The sequence below is a fragment of the Columba livia genome, chromosome 1 (genome assembly GCF_036013475.1).
Source record: "Columba livia isolate bColLiv1 breed racing homer chromosome 1, bColLiv1.pat.W.v2, whole genome shotgun sequence".
NCBI lineage: Eukaryota > Metazoa > Chordata > Aves > Columbiformes > Columbidae > Columba > Columba livia.
Window position 1 is genome coordinate 132217886 of NC_088602.1, and position 18866 is coordinate 132236751.

Here is an 18866-nt window from a genome sequence, read left to right on the forward strand (position 1 = left end):
AAAAGGTGCTGGACGGGAAGCTGGGAAGAAAGCAGCCTGGTTTTGTGTCAAGCTCATAAAGCAGTAATACTGGTGGTTCTGTGACACATTCTGCTATACATGACAGTTCTGATTTCAAAGGATTTTCTCCAGGGCAAATTGACAGGATAATCTGTGTCCTTTACTCATCATTTTTATGTATGCCTAGACTGCCAAATCAGATTTTTCAAAGAGCCTAATAGCCATATCAGTTCAGAAAGGAGGGATTCATCACTTTGTGGGGCGGGTACTTGCTGTCAGAGAGCTCGGTCAAAGCCCAGCAGCTCTGTTATACAGCATCTCATTGATTGTGATGCTGGTTGAAGACATTTTTGCCCCTTTGGCAGAGATGACCACTCTTGTGGCTCTGGTGACTGAAAGGTCTGTATGAACATTTCCAGTTTGCTTCAGGAGAAGACAGGAAAGAGTCTGGGGACGGCAAAGGACAACCTTCAAATACTGACAGGTTTTTAAGGGTGACACCACATAGCCCACATACAGAGAATAGCACATCCGATCCTTTACTTGTGAAAGTGGGACAGCAGCAGAAGAGTCAACTGTGAACCAATCTAGGCAACTTCTGTGTACATGAAATATTCTGTCTATCATGATTAATGTCAGAAATGGAACATATGAAAAGGTGGAAATTATTTTCATACTTTATTTTTTCAAAAGAAATCCTTAAAGATTATTTTCAGCTTTCATATATTAAAAGAAACACTGTATACTTTTTGTCTTTTTCTCTGAAAAGAGAAAAAAATGTTCTGTTAGGCATCAGTTTTGATCAGTCAAGTTACATAAAAATTTAATTCTTTTTCTTTTTTAAAGAAAAATGTTTTGACCAGCTATATTATCGAGCATTCTTTCTGTTTTATCATTGGTGCTACACCATGTTTACCTCTTTCGTCAATTTTATGGTTAGTGTTCCATCACAAAATCTACATTAGGCTACAGCTACTCTAGTTTCAATCAGAATGTGTTGAGAATACAGCTTATGTTGAATACTCAAACATTTTCCTTTTAGAAGTGGCTCTTTGACTGACTTGGAGCCTTTCTGGGGAAAGGTGTTGATTTTTTTGCTAAATTTTCCTTTAGAAAAAGTAAAACATTTTCTATTTCAAAATTTTGTTGTGTTCTGATATGAAGCAGAAAACCTGACATTCAAATAAATTATCTGAAGTTAACTCTTTTTGTTGGGGAAATTTCAAGCTCTCGTGTTGTTGCGCAGAACAGAATAGTTCTTCAAGTGACTGTTAAAAGTTCTGTGGCACAGAATTTTCTATTTCAGGTAATTAAGAACAGCAAGAGAAGATACATAATTTGCTTCATATTTCAGGAAACTACAATACATGACAGCTGAAATTAAAGAAGGTATTTGAAGACCAGTTTTGTTTTGTTTTGTTTCTTCCCTGTATGACACTGTAACATTCAGTCCCATTAAGCTATCTGCTACGTGTTGCTTGACTCTTATCACAGTAAAGCAAATTATTTGATTTTTTTTTCCTGTTCCATTTTGAGAGAAAACCTGTTTTTCTGACATTTTAAATCAGTGAGAGCTCAGGAGAGTTGCAGTGGTTCAGTAGCTCTTAATGATACCGATTTGTTTTTCTCTAGTTTCCCAGATCAAGATATTCGCAAAACAGCAGTCCAACAAATAGAAAATCTGTCGAATGATGAATTGTTAGAATACCTCCCGCAGCTGGTTCAGGTAAGGAAGAAATTGATAGCCAAGGAAGTCTTGTCCAAATCAATAACTTCATTAAATACTTTTGATTATTTCAGTTTGATTGATACACTGTAAGAAGAATAAATAAGAAAGGCTGGTCAGCTGACGCAACGATTGAATTAACAACAGGGCTGAGGAACAGGCTGTTTTCCACTCAAGAAAATATAGTTTTTTTGGCATGCTGATTGAACTCTTATGTATAGTACAAGAAGGCATTTTCAGTTATCAAAGAAAAATAGAAAGTGCATCTGAACAAGAGAAATTATTCTATGACCACCAGATCAGGGGCTGGTGATGGCAGGGCTTTGTTACGGTCAAGGAAGCAAATGGTGTCACAACAAATCATGGTTTTCTTAATACATGTATTTTGGGAAAAATCATTGTCCGCACAGAGTACATGTTTATGTAATCCACTACTGTGTAGCATTGGAACCTGCACAGCTTTACAGCATTGACTTAGTGAGACACTTAAGTTACCTTTCACCTTCCACAACTTCTGTTTCACAAATAACGTTATTTTACAAACCAGGTAATCAGATAAAAATTTAAATACAGCATTGGAAGTTTTAAGCAGGTGAAGAAAACTGCATATTTACATATTTGTTAACACAGCCAGAGTCAGGGTGATATCTGCCTGTCTTACAGATGGTGATAGATAGACACTTGTATCCTGAAGTCTCTTTGCTCATTGCATTGCCAGGACATTCTCCATCTGTTGGATTGCTTCATTCAAAACAAGTCCTGGGTCCTTTCTTATTAATTTTGTTATAAAGGAAAGCCAGCAAATAAGTGATTCTTAATTTATCTGTTAAGGTGCTCAAGTTTGAGTGGAGTCTTGAAAGCCCTCTAGTGAAACTCCTATTGAATCGTTCTCTTCAGAGCATCCAAGTAGCCCATCAACTTTACTGGTAAGATCGTTTGCCTTTACTACAATAGTACTTTTCCATTACACTGAACTTTATCCATTATTCTATTGGTCACAGACTCTCTTTTTGTTTAAAATGAACAGAAAACATAGTTTTTTGCTCCTTCTTTATTCTCTTTTTGCTAGTGGGTATGGGTAAATTTATTAAATATCTGTCTACTTATTAATATGTCTGCGTTCAACCTGTCCCAAATGACAGGGGGGAGGAGGAAGTTCTTTTCACTTAAGTAAGATATCATTTGTATTTTTCTGCATTTTCTGGTTTGAACCAAAAATAGTCGTCTTCAAAATTTGCAAGCTCCAAACAGCATTGGCTTACTTAAAAAGGATCCTGCTTTGAGGGATTTCTCTGACCTCTCCTTAAGTTCTCAGACATTTCATGTGTGTCAAAGTTCATCTCTTACCACTCTTTCAAATCAGTCTGACTTATGATGGTAGAGTTTCCAATAGTTACTTTTTGTGATTATGGAGATGCACCAGTCCTGACAGTAACTCCTATTCACTATCTACCTCTACAACATAAGGACCTCTGAAACTGTATTGCTGCATGCAGTGGTTAATTGGTTTGCTATGTTGTTACTTCAAGAATCTCTGAATAAGTATGTGGCTTTCTACCATCTGAACAAATGGTGTATGATCAGAAAATCAAATTGTTGTGGGGTTTTCAGCTGTTTTTTTGGGGTTTTTTGTGTTTTGTTTGTTTGTTTGTTTGTTTGTTGTTTTTTTCTTTTTTTTTTTTTTTATGTTTAGTAATGATGGATAACTGAGATTTCATTTACAGTTAAATTGGTTCAGACTCCTTAAAGCAAAAGCTTTCCTCCCTGCAAAGGAAAGACAACAACTTGAAATATGATCATTTGATTGAGAAAGTGTGAGGTCAGAAAGAGCGTAAATCATACCTAATACCTGCGTGATCTCTGGAAATGTTAGTGGGCATAAAACAGAATTATGAATGTGTTCGTTTCACTGAAATGAGTAGGATAACAATAATATACCTAATGAGCGTATCTCTCAAATAAAGAGGAACCACATTTAGCAAGCCATTTTTCTGACAATGGCTGAAATATAACTGAAACAGTTTCTGTGATCTTATATTAAACCTAGTCATACTGGATATAAAATGTCTCATCTAGAATTCTGAAATATGCTCAGAGAGTTGTTGTTTTCCTCTACAATTAGAAATTATTTCTAGAGTTAAATAGGCAGTAGGAATAGAATTGTTTTACCTGTGCTTTGTTTAACTCCTCTCTTCTTCTCACAAGAAAAAAGACTAAGTATCTGCCCTCTTTTTCCTCTTTACTTCACAGTATAGGCCTGTTAGTAGTGTTTGCTAACCTCTAGTCAATCGGACTTCCCAGTTAGCCAGGGCTCCTGAAAAATAATTGAAAGTGTCTTGGTGATCACCTCTGCCAGCTCTTTCGGCACGCTTGAGTGAATCCCGTTAGACCACATAGACTTGAGAGTGTCCAAGTGGTATAGCAGGTCACCAACGCTTTCCCATTGGTTTACTGGAGCAGGTCCCTTTAAAAAACTGTTATCCAGTTATTGATGTTGCAGCCTTCAAAAGCCACCCAGAACGTAAGGCAGTAGCAAAGCAGGAAGGTGGGCATGGGAATGGAAAGTTTCCAAAAGGGGCCTCCTAGTCAAAGACAGGGACCAGGAGGTGTCACAGGAGGGCAGCCGCAGTCAGCCGTGTGTCAAGTAAGCTTGGACAAAAGCAATTTATTCTTTTCTTGTAATTTATTGTCCGGTTATGAAGGTGTGGAGGATGGGAGTGGGGAGCCGTCCGAGAGCTCCTGCGACGCTGGTTGCCGCCGTGTCACGCACGGGAGCCTGGATGGCTGGGGAACTGCCAGACGATGCCTGTGGCAGGTGGAGCCAGCGCCATGGATGGATGGTTATTGAGGTGGGTCCACCTCCATGGGCTCCTCGCTGTCCTGTGGTGGCTGAACAGCCAGTGGCCTCATGCCATAGTCTGGCGGATCCACCTCCATGGGCTCCACGTCGTCCTTTGGTGGGATGTCACACCGGGTCCTCAGCAGATGGACACGCCGCGGCCCCATGCTGTTCCCCTGCCTGCCCACAGCTGCACGCTGCATGGCGTCGTTGGCGTGAGCGCGGGCAATGGCTCTCATTGCACGAGGGGGAATGTTCCTCTTCCTCCTCTGCTCCTTTGCCTTCCTCAGGCTCCCCGGAGGTCCCAGTCGCACGATGCGTCTCTCGCGTGTCCTCCTCCAGGGTGGGCAGCCATCCACCTTGCTGCTCGGGATGCTGCCTGGCAGGCAGACACGCTTGGGCTGCACGCCGCCAGTCGCTGGTGGTCCCACAGCCATGTGCTGCATGCCGGAGATCAAAGACGTGATGTCCTTTGTGGTCGTGGCATGCGGGGTGATGTTGCTCTGCCTCCCCCTCGTCCTCCTCCTCCGCTGCCTCGGCTTCCTCCTCCGGGGACGTGTCTTGCTCCTCCGTGGTAGCGGGGAGCGGCTTTGTGGCTTCCCGCGCCAAGCTGGGCAGCCACTCGCCTGGCTGCTCCCGCTGCTGCCCGGCAGGCAGACACGTTTGGGCTCCACACCGTTCGCTGGTGGGCCCAGAGTCATGCTCTGCATGCCATTGATGAGAGAAGCAAGATCGATGGCGCTCGCGGCACCAGGTCCGACGTTGCTCCCGGTGGGAGGTGCCGTGCTCCCCTGTGGTGCCGGGAAGCGGCTCTGTGGCGTCCCACCCTGAGGTGGGCAGCCAGCCGCCTGGTTGCTCAGCGTCCTCTTCCTTCCAAGCATGCTTGGCGTCCGAGGGCCTCGCACTGTGGGCCAGCTGCCAGGGCCCCCGCTTTTATAGGGCCGCAACAATGGACAGTGAGGTGGCTGGTGACAGGCATGATGTCACAATGGTGGCGACTGTGACGTCAGAGGTGGCAGGTGTGGGCGCGGGGGCCTGTGTCCTGAAAGATGCCTGAATGTGGGAGAAGGAGGAGTGTGTTTGGGTCTGAGGGCCCCTCTCCTGGGGCTCGCTCCCGCCTGTCGTGGTTCTTGCCCAAGAGAAAGGCTGCCCCGTGGGCACAGGGACTGCCCGCCACCTCGCCTCCTGAGCCTTCTCCTGAGGCTCCAGGGCCTTCTCAACCCGTGCCTGGGATGGTCTTGATGAGACGGTGGCAAGAACGTTCCAGGAGGGTTGGGGTTCCTCAGGGACCCCCCGTTGACCTTACGCCCTGCAAGTGGCACGGCCCCCTGCGCTCACCAGTGGCTGAGAGGGAGCAAAGCATCCAGAGATCCCCCCGGTGGGAACGGGGGGCCCAGCTGCCTGCACACGGTCTCCCAGCGCTCCATAAAGGAATTGCTGACTGCCAAGTGTTGCGTGGACTCTTCTTCCCTGGGGATCCCTTGGCCCTGCCCCCAGGGCATGGCGACATGCCACCTCCTGTGCTCCGAGCCCGGGGGAAAGGGGAGCAGAGGGCCTGGTGTCCTTTGGGCTGTTGCGCCGGCCCAACACGAGGAGCCTGTGGGAGGCCACCAAGAGAGGTCATGGAATCGTAGAATCCTAGAATTGTTTTGGTTGGAAGAGCCCCTCAGGGTCATTGAGTGCAACCATACCCCAACTCTGGCACTATACCGTGTCCCTAAGAACCTCATCCAGATGCCTTCTAAACAGCCCCAGGGATGGTGAGTCCACCACCTCCCTGGGCAGCCTTTCCCAGTGCCTGAGAACCCTTTCCCGGTAGAATTTTTTTTCTGCTATCCCATGTAAACCTCCCCTGGCGCAACTTGAGTCCATTTCCTCTTGTCCTATCACTTGCTGCTTGGGAGAAGAGACCAACACCCTCCATGTTACAACCTCCTTTCAGGGAGTTGTAGACAGCAATGAGGTCTCCCCTCAGCCTCCTTTTCTCCAGGCCTAACAGCCCCAGTTCCCTCAGCTGCACCTCATCAGACTTGTGCTCCAGGCCCCTCATCAGCTTTGTTGCCCTTCTCTGAACTCTCTCCAGCACCTCGATGTCCTTCTTGTAGTGAGGGGCCCAAAACGGAACACAGGGTTCAAGGTGGGGCCTCATCAGCACCGAGTACAAGGGGACAATCACTTCCCTAGTCCTGCTGACCACACTGTTCCGGATACAAGGCAGGATGCTGTTGGTGCCTTTGACCACCGGGGCACAGGGCTGGCTCATGTTCAGCCGGCTGTCAATCAGCACCCCCAGCTCCCTTTCTACCAGGCAGCTTTCCAGCCCCTCTTCCCGGAGCCTGTAGCGCTGCCTGGGGTTATGCGCCAAGCGCAGGGCCCAGCACGTGGCCTTGTTAAACCACATACAACTGGCCTCAGCCCAACGATCCCCCCGGTCCAGATCCCTCTGTATGGCCTTCCTGCTCTCCAGCAGATCAACACTCCCAGCCAATTTGGTGTCGTCTGCCAGCTTACTAAGGGCGCCCTCAATCCCCTCATCCAGATCATTGATAAAGAGATTCAACAGAACTGGTCCCAACAGTGAGCTCTGGGGAGCGCCACTTGTGACCGGCCGCCAACTGGGTTTGGTTCCGTTCACCACAACTCGTTGGGCCCGGCCAGCCAGCCAGTTCTTTATCCATTGCCGAGTACACCCACCACGAGGCCGTGAGCTGCCAGCTTCTCCAGGAGAATGCTGTGGGATACAGTGTCAAAGGCCTTACTGAAGGCTTAAGTCCATCAGATCCACAGCTTTTCCCTCATCTACTAGGTGGGTCACCTTGTCAGAGGGGGAGATCAGGTGGGTCAAACAGGACCGGCCTTTCATAAAGCCATGTTGACTGGTCCTGGTCACTGGGTTTTCTCGTATGTGCCGTGTGATGTCACTCAGGACGATCTGCTCCGTGACCCTCCCCAGCACCGAGGTTTGACCGACAGGTCTGTAGTTCCCCGGATCCTCCTTCCAGCCCTTCTTGGGAGATGGGCGTGAAGTTTGCCGACTTCCAGTTCAACTGGGACCTCCCCAGTTAGCCAGGAGTGCTGATAGGTAACGGGAAATGGCCAAGTGACCCCTTCTGCCAGCTCCCTCAGCACTCTTGGCTCTATCCCATCTGGTCCCATAGACTAGCGGGTGTCCAAGTGGGGCTTCATTCTGCTCGCCACGCCTGCCTTCTGGCTCAGGGTACCTGGAACACAGCTGTTCTGACTATGAAAGACTGAGGCAAAGAAGGCATTTGGTAGCTCAGCCTTTTCCTCATCTTCTGGCACCATGTTTCCCCCCACATTCATCAGGGGATGGAGGTTCTCCTTAGCCCTCCTCTTCTTGCTAATATCTTTCTAGAAACAATTCTTGTTGCCTTTCACAGCGGTGGGCAGGCACAGCTCCAGTCGGTCTTTGGCCCTCCTAATTTTCTCCGTGCATAACCTCACAGGATTCTTGTGTTCCTCTTGAGTAGCCTGCCCCTCCTTCCAAACGTTATACATTCTCTTTTTATGCCGAAGCTCCAGCCGCAGCTCCCTGTGCAGCCACGCCGGCCTTCTTCCCCGCTGGCCCGCCTTCCGGCACACGGGGACAGCCTGCTCCTGCGCCTCTAAGATGACCTTCTTGAAGAGAGACCAGCCTTCCTGGACTCCTTTATCCCTCAGAACTGCCTCCCAAGGGATTCTGCCAACCAGCCTTCAAAACAGGTCAAAGGCTGCCCTTTGGAAGTCCAGAGCAGCACTTCTGCTGACCACCCTTCTAACTTCGCCAAGGACAGAAAACTCAATCATTTCGTGATCACTATACCCTAGGGGATTTCCGGTCGATGTGCTGCCCGCGCGCCCTTCTCCGTTTACAAGCAACAGATCCAATGTGGCTCCTTCCCTGGTAGGCTCACTAGCCAGCTGTGTCAGGAAGTTGTCTTCCACGCGCTGCAGGGGCCTCCTGGACTGCTTCCTTTCTGCTGTCTTGTATTTTCAGCAGACACCTGGTAGGTTGAATTCCCCCATAAGCACAAGGGCTAGTGGTCGGGAGACTTGTCCTAGCTACCCGCAAAATACTTCATCTGCCTCTTCATCCTGCTTGGGTGGTCTGTAACAGAGCCCCACCAGGATGTTCTGCCTTGTTGCTCCCAGGTCCTTGGGGCCTGCAGGTGGGAGTGGGTTCGGGCGGAGGTGCACCCTCGCTCTCCTGGCTAGTATGAAGGTAAAGGACAAAAGCTTCTCATGGCTAGTCCTCAAGCAGAGGAATTAAGTCATACTCCTGTCAAACCCGAGTACGTGGCACTTCTGCTCAAGTGGGTAGAGTTCCTCAGACTTCTCTGGCTGGGCATATCCACAAGTATCTGCTAGAACGGGCATCGGAGTTTTAGCAAAGTCAGGTCATAGTATGGGAGAGTGAAGGGGTGTCTACGTGTGTGCGTATGGGTAGGGGAAAGGCAGGTGGACAGTCCTTCTGAGCACGCTGGCTTTGGAAGGTATTTAAAAACGATGACCTGTGCACATTCCAACGTATTTGATCCTCACGCAGCGGTCAAACTCTGAGGCTCGGTATTCAGTCAGGCATTGACCAAAATGGTGTTCTAGAAAGGCGTGACCAGTAGAGATGGCAGGAACCACTCCAGCACTAGGAGAATGTAGATTTGGATTGCTGTTTTTCAGCTGGCCTCTGTCCAGTCAGGCAGCAAAAATCTTTGTGAAGAAAGCCTAAGGTGCCCGAGAAACTTCCAGGATGGTGCCCTGGCGTCCGTCGGGAAGCAGAGAGCCCTGAAATCGCGTGGGAGTCCAGCACCCTGATCATGCGGGCATGGTGTACTTAGTACTGTTAGCGACATGAGCACACCTCCCTGCAAAAGCATGAGTGGGACCATCTCACTACCTGGTTAGATCTCCAGGGTACGGTGATAGCTACTGGCCCTGAGGTAAGATCGCAAGTTTGGAATCCAGAAATTCCTAGGCTTCAATGCTGTTTCTAGGAGAATTTGACTCCCTTTAAAAAACTGTTATCCAGTTATTGATGTTGCAGCCTTCAAAAGCCACCCAGAATGTAAGGCAGCAGCAAAGCAGCAAGGTGGGCATGGGAATGGAAAGTTTCCAAAAGGGGCCTCCTAGTCAAAGACAGGGACCAGGAGGTGTCACAGGAGGGCAGCCGCAGTCAGCCGTGTGTCAAGTAAGCTTGGACAAAAGCAATTTATTCTTTTCTTGTAATTTATTGTCCGGTTATGAAGGTGTGGAGGATGGGAGTGGGGAGCCGTCCGAGAGCTCCTGCGACGCTGGTTGCCGCCGTGTCACGCACGGGAGCCTGGATGGCTGGGGAACTGCCAGACGATGCCTGTGGCAGGTGGAGCCAGCGCCATGGATGGATGGTTATTGAGGTGGGTCCACCTCCATGGGCTCCTCGCTGTCCTGTGGTGGCTGAACAGCCAGTGGCCTCATGCCATAGTCTGGCGGATCCACCTCCATGGGCTCCACGTCGTCCTTTGGTGGGATGTCACACCGGGTCCTCAGCAGATGGACACGCCGCGGCCCCATGCTGTTCCCCTGCCTGCCCACAGCTGCACGCTGCATGGCGTCGTTGGCGTGAGCGCGGGCAATGGCTCTCATTGCACGAGGGGGAATGTTCCTCTTCCTCCTCTGCTCCTTTGCCTTCCTCAGGCTCCCCGGAGGTCCCAGTCGCACAATGCGTCTCTCGCGTGTCCTCCTCCAGGGTGGGCAGCCATCCACCTTGCTGCTCGGGATGCTGCCTGGCAGGCAGACACGCTTGGGCTGCACGCCGCCAGTCGCTGGTGGTCCCACAGCCATGTGCTGCATGCCGGAGATCAAAGACGTGATGTCCTTTGTGGTCGTGGCATGCGGGGTGATGTTGCTCTGCCTCCCCCTCGTCCTCCTCCTCTGCTGCCTCGGCTTCCTCCTCCGGGGACGTGTCTTGCTCCTCCACGGTAGCGGGGAGCGGCTTTGTGGCTTCCCGCGCCAAGCTGGGCAGCCACTCGCCTGGCTGCTCCCGCTGCTGCCCGGCAGGCAGACACGTTTGGGCTCCACACCGTTCGCTGGTGGGCCCAGAGTCATGCTCTGCATGCCATTGATGAGAGAAGCAAGATCGATGGCGCTCGCGGCACCAGGTCCGACGTTGCTCCCGGTGGGAGGTGCCGTGCTCCCCTGTGGTGCCGGGAAGCGGCTCTGTGGCGTCCCACCCTGAGGTGGGCAGCCAGCCGCCTGGTTGCTCAGCGTCCTCTTCCTTCCAAGCATGCTTGGCGTCCGAGGGCCTCGCACTGTGGGCCAGCTGCCAGGGCCCCCGCTTTTATAGGGCCGCAACAATGGGCAGTGAGGTGGCTGGTGACAGGCATGATGTCACAATGGTGGCGACTGTGACGTCAGAGGTGGCAGGTGTGGGCGCGGGGGCCTGTGTCCTGAAAGATGCCTGAATGTGGGAGAAGGAGGAGTGTGTTTGGGTCTGAGGGCCCCTCTCCTGGGGCTCGCTCCCGCCTGTCGTGGTTCTTGCCCAAGAGAAAGGCTGCCCCGTGGGCACAGGGACTGCCCGCCACCTCGCCTCCTGAGCCTTCTCCTGAGGCTCCAGGGCCTTCTCAACCCGTGCCTGGGATGGTCTTGATGAGACGGTGGCAAGAACGTTCCAGGAGGGTTGGGGTTCCTCAGGGACCCCCCGTTGACCTTACGCCCTGCAAGTGGCACGGCCCCCTGCGCTCACCAGTGGCTGAGAGGGAGCAAAGCATCCAGAGATCCCCCCGGTGGGAACGGGGGGCCCAGCCGCCTGCACACGGTCTCCCAGCGCTCCATAAAGGAATTGCTGACTGCCAAGTGTTGCGTGGACTCTTCTTCCCTGGGGATCCCTTGGCCCTGCCCCCAGGGCATGGCGACATGCCACCTCCTGTGCTCCGAGCCCGGGGGAAAGGGGAGCAGAGGGCCTGGTGTCCTTTGGGCTGTTGCGCCGGCCCAACACGAGGAGCCTGTGGGAGGCCACCAAGAGAGGTCATGGAATCGTAGAATCCTAGAATTGTTTTGGTTGGAAGAGCCCCTCAGGGTCATTGAGTGCAACCATACCCCAACTCTGGCACTATACCGTGTCCCTAAGAACCTCATCCAGATGCCTTCTAAACAGCCCCAGGGATTGTGAGTCCACCACCTCCCTGGGCAGCCTTTCCCAGTGCCTGAGAACCCTTTCCCTGTAGAATTTTTTTTCTGCTATCCCATGTAAACCTCCCCTGGCGCAACTTGAGTCCATTTCCTCTTGTCCTATCACTTGCTGCTTGGGAGAAGAGACCAACACCCTCCATGTTACAACCTCCTTTCAGGGAGTTGTAGACAGCAATGAGGTCTCCCCTCAGCCTCCTTTTCTCCAGGCTAAACAGCCCCAGTTCCCTCAGCCGCACCTCATCAGACTTGTGCTCCAGGCCCCTCATCAGCTTTGTTGCCCTTCTCTGAACTCTCTCCAGCACCTCGATGTCCTTCTTGTAGTGAGGGGCCCAAAACGGAACACAGGGTTCAAGGTGGGGCCTCACCAGCACCGAGTACAAGGGGACAATCGCTTCCCTAGTCCTGCTGACCACACTGTTCCGGATACAAGGCAGGATGCTGTTGGTGCCTTTGACCACCGGGGCACAGGGCTGGCTCATGTTCAGCCGGCTGTCAATCAGCACCCCCAGCTCCCTTTCTACCAGGCAGCTTTCCAGCTCCTCTTCCCGGAGCCTGTAGCGCTGCCTGGGGTTATGCGCCAAGCGCAGGGCCCAGCACGTGGCCTTGTTAAACCACATACAACTGGCCTCAGCCCAACGATCCCCCCGGTCCAGATCCCTCTGTATGGCCTTCCTGCTCTCCAGCAGATCAACACTCCCAGCCAATTTGGTGTCGTCTGCCAGCTTACTAAGGGCGCCCTCAATCCCCTCATCCAGATCATTGATAAAGAGATTCAACAGAACTGGTCCCAACAGTGAGCTCTGGGGAGCGCCACTTGTGACCGGCCGCCAACTGGGTTTGGTTCCGTTCACCACAACTCGTTGGGCCCGGCCAGCCAGCCAGTTCTTTATCCATTGCCGAGTACACCCACCACGAGGCCATGAGCTGCCAGCTTCTCCAGGAGAATGCTGTGGGATACAGTGTCAAAGGCCTTACTGAAGGCTTAAGTCCATCAGATCCACAGCTTTTCCCTCATCTACTAGGTGGGTCACCTTGTCAGAGGGGGAGATCAGGTGGGTCAAACAGGACCGGCCTTTCATAAAGCCATGTTGACTGGTCCTGGTCACTGGGTTTTCTCGTATGTGCCGTGTGATGTCACTCAGGACGATCTGCTCCGTGACCCTCCCCAGCACCGAGGTTTGACCGACAGGTCTGTAGTTCCCCGGATCCTCCTTCCAGCCCTTCTTGGGAGATGGGCGTGAAGTTTGCCGACTTCCAGTTCAACTGGGACCTCCCCAGTTAGCCAGGAGTGCTGATAGGTAACGGGAAATGGCCAAGTGACCCCTTCTGCCAGCTCCCTCAGCACTCTTGGCTGTAACCCATCTGGTCCCATAGACTAGCGGGTGTCCAAGTGGGGCTTCATTCTGCTCGCCACGCCTGCCTTCTGGCTCAGGGTACCTGGAACACAGCTGTTCTGACTATGAAAGACTGAGGCAAAGAAGGCATTTGGTAGCTCAGCCTTTTCCTCATCTTCTGGCACCATGTTTCCCCCCACATTCATCAGGGGATGGAGGTTCTCCTTAGCCCTCCTCTTCTTGCTAATATCTTTCTAGAAACAATTCTTGTTGCCTTTCACAGCGGTGGGCAGGCACAGCTCCAGTCGGTCTTTGGCCCTCCTAATTTTCTCCATGCATAACCTCACAGGATTCTTGTGTTCCTCTTGAGTAGCCTGCCCCTCCTTCCAAACGTTATACATTCTCTTTTTATGCCGAAGCTCCAGCCGCAGCTCCCTGTGCAGCCACGCCGGCCTTCTTCCCCGCTGGCCCGCCTTCCGGCACACGGGGACAGCCTGCTCCTGCGCCTCTAAGATGACCTTCTTGAAGAGAGACCAGCCTTCCTGGACTCCTTTATCCCTCAGAACTGCCTCCCAAGGGATTCTGCCAACCAGCCTTCAAAACAGGTCAAAGGCTGCCCTTTGGAAGTCCAGAGCAGCACTTCTGCTGACCACCCTTCTAACTTCGCCAAGGACAGAAAACTCAATCATTTCGTGATCACTATACCCTAGGGGATTTCCGGTCGACGTGCTGCCCGCGCGCCCTTCTCCGTTTACAAGCAACAGATCCAACGTGGCTCCTTCCCTGGTAGGCTCACTAGCCAGCTGTGTCAGGAAGTTGTCTTCCACGCGCTGCAGGGGCCTCCTGGACTGCTTCCTTTCTGCTGTCTTGTATTTTCAGCAGACACCTGGTAGGTTGAATTCCCCCATAAGCACAAGGGCTAGTGGTCGGGAGACTTGTCCTAGCTACCCGCAAAATACTTCATCTGCCTCTTCATCCTGCTTGGGTGGTCTGTAACAGAGCCCCACCAGGATGTTCTGCCTTGTTGCTCCCAGGTCCTTGGGGCCTGCAGGTGGGAGTGGGTTCGGGCGGAGGTGCACCCTCGCTCTCCTGGCTAGTATGAAGGTAAAGGACAAAAGCTTCTCATGGCTAGTCCTCAAGCAGAGGAATTAAGTCATACTCCTGTCAAACCCGAGTACGTGGCACTTCTGCTCAAGTGGGTAGAGTTCCTCAGACTTCTCTGGCTGGGCATATCCACAAGTATCTGCTAGAACGGGCATCGGAGTTTTAGCAAAGTCAGGTCATAGTATGGGAGAGTGAAGGGGTGTCTACGTGTGTGCGTATGGGTAGGGGAAAGGCAGGTGGACAGTCCTTCTGAGCACGCTGGCTTTGGAAGGTATTTAAAAACGATGACCTGTGCACATTCCAACGTATTTGATCCTCACGCAGCGGTCAAACTCTGAGGCTCGGTATTCAGTCAGGCATTGACCAAAATGGTGTTCTAGAAAGGCGTGACCAGTAGAGATGGCAGGAACCACTCCAGCACTAGGAGAATGTAGATTTGGATTGCTGTTTTTCAGCTGGCCTCTGTCCAGTCAGGCAGCAAAAATCTTTGTGAAGAAAGCCTAAGGTGCCCGAGAAACTTCCAGGATGGTGCCCTGGCGTCCGTCGGGAAGCAGAGAGCCCTGAAATCGCGTGGGAGTCCAGCACCCTGATCATGCGGGCATGGTGTACTTAGTACTGTTAGCGACATGAGCACACCTCCCTGCAAAAGCATGAGTGGGACCATCTCACTACCTGGTTAGATCTCCAGGGTACGGTGATAGCTACTGGCCCTGAGGTAAGATCGCAAGTTTGGAATCCAGAAATTCCTAGGCTTCAATGCTGTTTCTAGGAGAATTTGACTCCCTTTAAAAAACTGTTATCCAGTTATTGATGTTGCAGCCTTCAAAAGCCACCCAGAATGTAAGGCAGCAGCAAAGCAGCAAGGTGGGCATGGGAATGGAAAGTTTCCAAAAGGGGCCTCCTAGTCAAAGACAGGGACCAGGAGGTGTCACAGGAGGGCAGCCGCAGTCAGCCGTGTGTCAAGCAAGCTTGGACAAAAGCAATTTATTCTTTTCTTGTAATTTATTGTCCGGTTATGAAGGTGTGGAGGATGGGAGTGGGGAGCCGTCCGGGAGCTCCTGCGACGCTGGTTGCCGCCGTGTCACGCACGGGAGCCTGGATGGCTGGGGAACTGCCAGACGATGCCTGTGGCAGGTGGAGCCAGCGCCATGGATGGATGGTTATTGAGGTGGGTCCACCTCCATGGGCTCCTCGCTGTCCTGTGGTGGCTGAACAGCCAGTGGCCTCATGCCATAGTCTGGCGGATCCACCTCCATGGGCTCCACGTCGTCCTTTGGTGGGATGTCACACCGGGTCCTCAGCAGATGGACACGCCGCGGCCCCATGCTGTTCCCCTGCCTGCCCACAGCTGCACGCTGCATGGCGTCGTTGGCGTGAGCGCGGGCAATGGCTCTCATTGCACGAGGGGGAATGTTCCTCTTCCTCCTCTGCTCCTTTGCCTTCCTCAGGCTCCCCGGAGGTCCCAGTCGCACAATGCGTCTCTCGCGTGTCCTCCTCCAGGGTGGGCAGCCATCCACCTTGCTGCTCGGGATGCTGCCTGGCAGGCAGACACGCTTGGGCTGCACGCCGCCAGTCGCTGGTGGTCCCACAGCCATGTGCTGCATGCCGGAGATCAAAGACGTGATGTCCTTTGTGGTCGTGGCATGCGGGGTGATGTTGCTCTGCCTCCCCCTCGTCCTCCTCCTCTGCTGCCTCGGCTTCCTCCTCCGGGGACGTGTCTTGCTCCTCCGTGGTAGCGGGGAGCGGCTTTGTGGCTTCCCGCGCCAAGCTGGGCAGCCACTCGCCTGGCTGCTCCCGCTGCTGCCCGGCAGGCAGACACGTTTGGGCTCCACACCGTTCGCTGGTGGGCCCAGAGTCATGCTCTGCATGCCATTGATGAGAGAAGCGAGATCGATGGCGCTCGCGGCACCAGGTCCGACGTTGCTCCCGGTGGGAGGTGCCGTGCTCCCCTGTGGTGCCGGGAAGCGGCTCTGTGGCGTCCCACCCTGAGGTGGGCAGCCAGCCGCCTGGTTGCTCAGCGTCCTCTTCCTTCCAAGCATGCTTGGCGTCCGAGGGCCTCGCACTGTGGGCCAGCTGCCAGGGCCCCCGCTTTTATAGGGCCGCAACAATGGGCAGTGAGGTGGCTGGTGACAGGCATGATGTCACAATGGTGGCGACTGTGACGTCAGAGGTGGCAGGTGTGGGCGCGGGGGCCTGTGTCCTGAAAGATGCCTGAATGTGGGAGAAGGAGGAGTGTGTTTGGGTCTGAGGGCCCCTCTCCTGGGGCTCGCTCCCGCCTGTCGTGGTTCTTGCCCAAGAGAAAGGCTGCCCCGTGGGCACAGGGACTGCCCGCCACCTCGCCTCCTGAGCCTTCTCCTGAGGCTCCAGGGCCTTCTCAACCCGTGCCTGGGATGGTCTTGATGAGACGGTGGCAAGAACGTTCCAGGAGGGTTGGGGTTCCTCAGGGACCCCCCGTTGACCTTACGCCCTGCAAGTGGCACGGCCCCCTGCGCTCACCAGTGGCTGAGAGGGAGCAAAGCATCCAGAGATCCCCCCGGTGGGAACGGGGGGCCCAGCCGCCTGCACACGGTCTCCCAGCGCTCCATAAAGGAATTGCTGACTGCCAAGTGTTGCGTGGACTCTTCTTCCCTGGGGATCCCTTGGCCCTGCCCCCAGGGCATGGCGACATGCCACCTCCTGTGCTCCGAGCCCGGGGGAAAGGGGAGCAGAGGGCCTGGTGTCCTTTGGGCTGTTGCGCCGGCCCAACACGAGGAGCCTGTGGGAGGCCACCAAGAGAGGTCATGGAATCGTAGAATCCTAGAATTGTTTTGGTTGGAAGAGCCCCTCAGGGTCATTGAGTGCAACCATACCCCAACTCTGGCACTATACCGTGTCCCTAAGAACCTCATCCAGATGCCTTCTAAACAGCCCCAGGGATGGTGAGTCCACCACCTCCCTGGGCAGCCTTTCCCAGTGCCTGAGAACCCTTTTCCTGTAGAATTTTTTTTCTGCTGTCCCCTGTAAACCTCCCCTGGCGCAACTTGAGTCCATTTCCTCTTGTCCTATCACTTGCTGCTTGGGAGAAGAGACCAACACCCTCCATGTTACAACCTCCTTTCAGGGAGTTGTAGACAGCAATGAGGTCTCCCCTCAGCCTCCTTTTCTCCAGGCCTAACAGCCCCAGTTCCCTCAGCCGCACCTCATCAGACTTGTGCTCCAGGCCCCTCATCAGCTTTGTTGCCCTTCTCTGAACTCTCTCCAGCACCTCGATGTCCTTCTTGTAGTGAGGGGCCCAAAACGGAACACAGGGTTCAAGGTGGGGCCTCACCAGCACCGAGTACAAGGGGACAATCGCTTCCCTAGTCCTGCTGACCACACTGTTCCGGATACAAGGCAGGATGCTGTTGGTGCCTTTGACCACCGGGGCACAGGGCTGGCTCATGTTCAGCCGGCTGTCAATCAGCACCCCCAGCTCCCTTTCTACCAGGCAGCTTTCCAGCCCCTCTTCCCGGAGCCTGTAGCGCTGCCTGGGGTTATGCGCCAAGCGCAGGGCCCAGCACGTGGCCTTGTTAAACCACATACAACTGGCCTCAGCCCAACGATCCCCCCGGTCCAGATCCCTCTGTATGGCCTTCCTGCTCTCCAGCAGATCAACACTCCCAGCCAATTTGGTGTCGTCTGCCAGCTTACTAAGGGCGCCCTCAATCCCCTCATCCAGATCATTGATAAAGAGATTCAACAGAACTGGTCCCAACAGTGAGCTCTGGGGAGCGCCACTTGTGACCGGCCGCCAACTGGGTTTGGTTCCGTTCACCACAACTCGTTGGGCCCGGCCAGCCAGCCAGTTCTTTATCCATTGCCGAGTACACCCACCACGAGGCCATGAGCTGCCAGCTTCTCCAGGAGAATGCTGTGGGATACAGTGTCAAAGGCCTTACTGAAGGCTTAAGTCCATCAGATCCACAGCTTTTCCCTCATCTACTAGGTGGGTCACCTTGTCAGAGGGGGAGATCAGGTGGGTCAAACAGGACCGGCCTTTCATAAAGCCATGTTGACTGGTCCTGGTCACTGGGTTTTCTCGTATGTGCCGTGTGATGTCACTCAGGACGATCTGCTCCGTGACCCTCCCCAGCACCGAGGTTTGACCGACAGGTCTGTAGTTCCCCGGATCCTCCTTCCAGCCCTTCTTGGGAGATGGGCGTGAAGTTTGCCGACTTCCAGTTCAACTGGGACCTCCCCAGTTAGCCAGGAGTGCTGATAGGTAACGGGAAATGGCCAAGTGACCCCTTCTGCCAGCTCCCTCAGCACTCTTGGCTGTAACCCATCTGGTCCCATAGACTAGCGGGTGTCCAAGTGGGGCTTCATTCTGCTCGCCACGCCTGCCTTCTGGCTCAGGGTACCTGGAACACAGCTGTTCTGACTATGAAAGACTGAGGCAAAGAAGACATTTGGTAGCTCAGCCTTTTCCTCATCTTCTGGCACCATGTTTCCCCCCACATTCATCAGGGGATGGAGGTTCTCCTTAGCCCTCCTCTTCTTGCTAATATCTTTCTAGAAACAATTCTTGTTGCCTTTCACAGCGGTGGGCAGGCACAGCTCCATTCGGTCTTTGGCCCTCCTAATTTTCTCCATGCATAACCTCACAGGATTCTTGTGTTCCTCTTGAGTAGCCTGCCCCTCCTTCCAAACGTTATACATTCTCTTTATGCCGAAGCTCCAG

General features: G+C 53.1%; 1 protein-coding gene across 9 annotated transcripts in view; it reads left to right on the forward strand.

Annotated features, from left to right (window-relative positions):
- PIK3C2G (phosphatidylinositol-4-phosphate 3-kinase catalytic subunit type 2 gamma) overlaps positions 1 to 18866 on the forward strand; it is a 354168-nt gene that overhangs the window by 181107 nt on the left and 154195 nt on the right. For all 9 annotated transcript variants that reach the window (XM_065030454.1, XM_065030418.1, XM_065030425.1 and 6 more), the window contains 2 exons: positions 1633 to 1726; positions 2558 to 2652. In XM_065030454.1, the coding sequence (XP_064886526.1) occupies positions 1633 to 1726; positions 2558 to 2652 (189 nt within the window). The remainder of the gene's footprint in view (positions 1 to 1632; positions 1727 to 2557; positions 2653 to 18866) is intronic.